This window comes from Patiria miniata, unplaced genomic scaffold (assembly GCF_015706575.1).
Source record: "Patiria miniata isolate m_02_andy unplaced genomic scaffold, ASM1570657v1 HiC_scaffold_19, whole genome shotgun sequence".
In the NCBI taxonomy this organism is placed as follows: Eukaryota; Metazoa; Echinodermata; class Asteroidea; order Valvatida; family Asterinidae; genus Patiria; species Patiria miniata.
The window spans coordinates 15428669-15430123 of NW_024037057.1; the positions used below are offsets into that span (position 1 = coordinate 15428669).

The following is a 1455-nucleotide window of genomic DNA, read 5'->3' on the forward strand; positions in this document are numbered from 1 at the left end:
TAATACCTGTATACTTTGGTACTATATACTTTTGAATGTTCACTTTTTGTAAAGCGCTTAGAAACACTGCGTATTAAGCGCTATACCGGGTAAGGGTTATTATGGCCAGACTATATGTTTATATGTTTACCAGCAAAAAGCATAGTATCATCATAAAGCCGAAGCTTTTTGCTTTTCAATGATACCTCGGGTTACATTCCAGGGTCACGCATTATGGAGCATTTCTCTCATTGGCCAAGACCATCCACATGTCCACCTCCCCTCTCCAAGCACAGTTGACACCGACGGCGCATGTCGTCCACAGCTCGTCTCACAGTACGTGGATTTTGTCGCAAACTGTCCACCTCACGATGAATCATTTTACGCAAATCCTGCATGTTGTGGAGAGGGGTGCTGAAAACTTTGTTCTTCAGATGACCCCACAAAAAGAAGTCGCAGGGGGTATGGTCTGGTGACCTCGGGGGCCATTCAACGGGGTAGTTCAAAGCAATCACGCGTTCGTGAATAGGTTCGTGGAGGCGATTTCGAACAGCGATGAGACGATGTGCAGGTGCACCATCTTGAGCCCACCACACATAACGGAACATTCCATTTTGCCGTCGCTGGAAGTGGATCTCCATCTGTGTCACAACCTCTTCATTGATCATTTGGAGATAGGCCTGACCATTGACATTTCGCTCAAAGAAAAATGCACCGATAATCACGCCATTACCACACACTCCGATCTAGACACTTGCTTTCTCTCTGCTCATCTTTGTTTCGAAGTTTAAGACTGGTGGATGCCCAGCTGGGGCGTAATGAACAACATTGTGGGCGTTGACCTCACCATTCAAACGCAGCCTCATCCCCGATCAAGACGTTGCGAAGAAATCCGGGATCTCTCTCATACCATGTTTTACTGAGATCTCGCTGTCATTGGCCTTCCTGAACGTCCTTTGTTGCGGTTGAAACTGGTTCCATGTGCATCATACTTTCTCACATTGGCCCAGATTGTTTTCTTTGCTGGTGGTTCTCGGTCTGGGAAAGCTTCTCCAAAGGCATCCTGTGTAGCCTGCAAACTTCTGGTTTCATGCCATTTCTTGACCACAAAGATTCTCTGTTCTGCTGTTAGCGGAACCATTGTGACAACCTGAGGTTTACACACTGTCTGAAGGCTAGAATGACATCGGTTCAAAGTGAACCAACTGCATTTTTTGCACCATAATTTCAAGACAGTGGTGCTCCATGATGCGTGACCCTGGAATGTAACCCGAGGTATCATTGAAAAGCACAAAGCTTCGGCTTTAAGATGACACCATGCTTTTTGTTGGAAAACATACAGTCCGGTCACAATAACCCTTTAAAGTAGGATTACCTTTTAGAGACACCCTGTATAAATGTTAATTATTGTTATTATTTTTATTATTATGTTTAGTACTTTGGATTGAACTGATGCATCATGAATCTCATTGGTGA

At 44.6% G+C, this 1455-nt stretch overlaps 1 protein-coding gene across 1 annotated transcript; it reads right to left on the reverse strand.

Moving 5' to 3' along the window:
- Positions 1 to 227: 227 nt before the first annotated feature.
- Positions 228 to 647, reverse strand: LOC119725481. The gene has a single exon (XM_038196889.1). It carries the CDS (start codon positions 645 to 647, stop codon positions 228 to 230), a length of 420 nt encoding a protein of 139 aa, XP_038052817.1.
- Positions 648 to 1455: the final 808 nt, after the last annotated feature.

What these genes read in the sequence shown, in the direction of transcription:
- LOC119725481 (XM_038196889.1), bottom strand. Translation starts at nt 647, where the DNA reads ATGATCAATGAAGAGGTTGTGACACAGATGGAGATCCACTTCCAGCGA.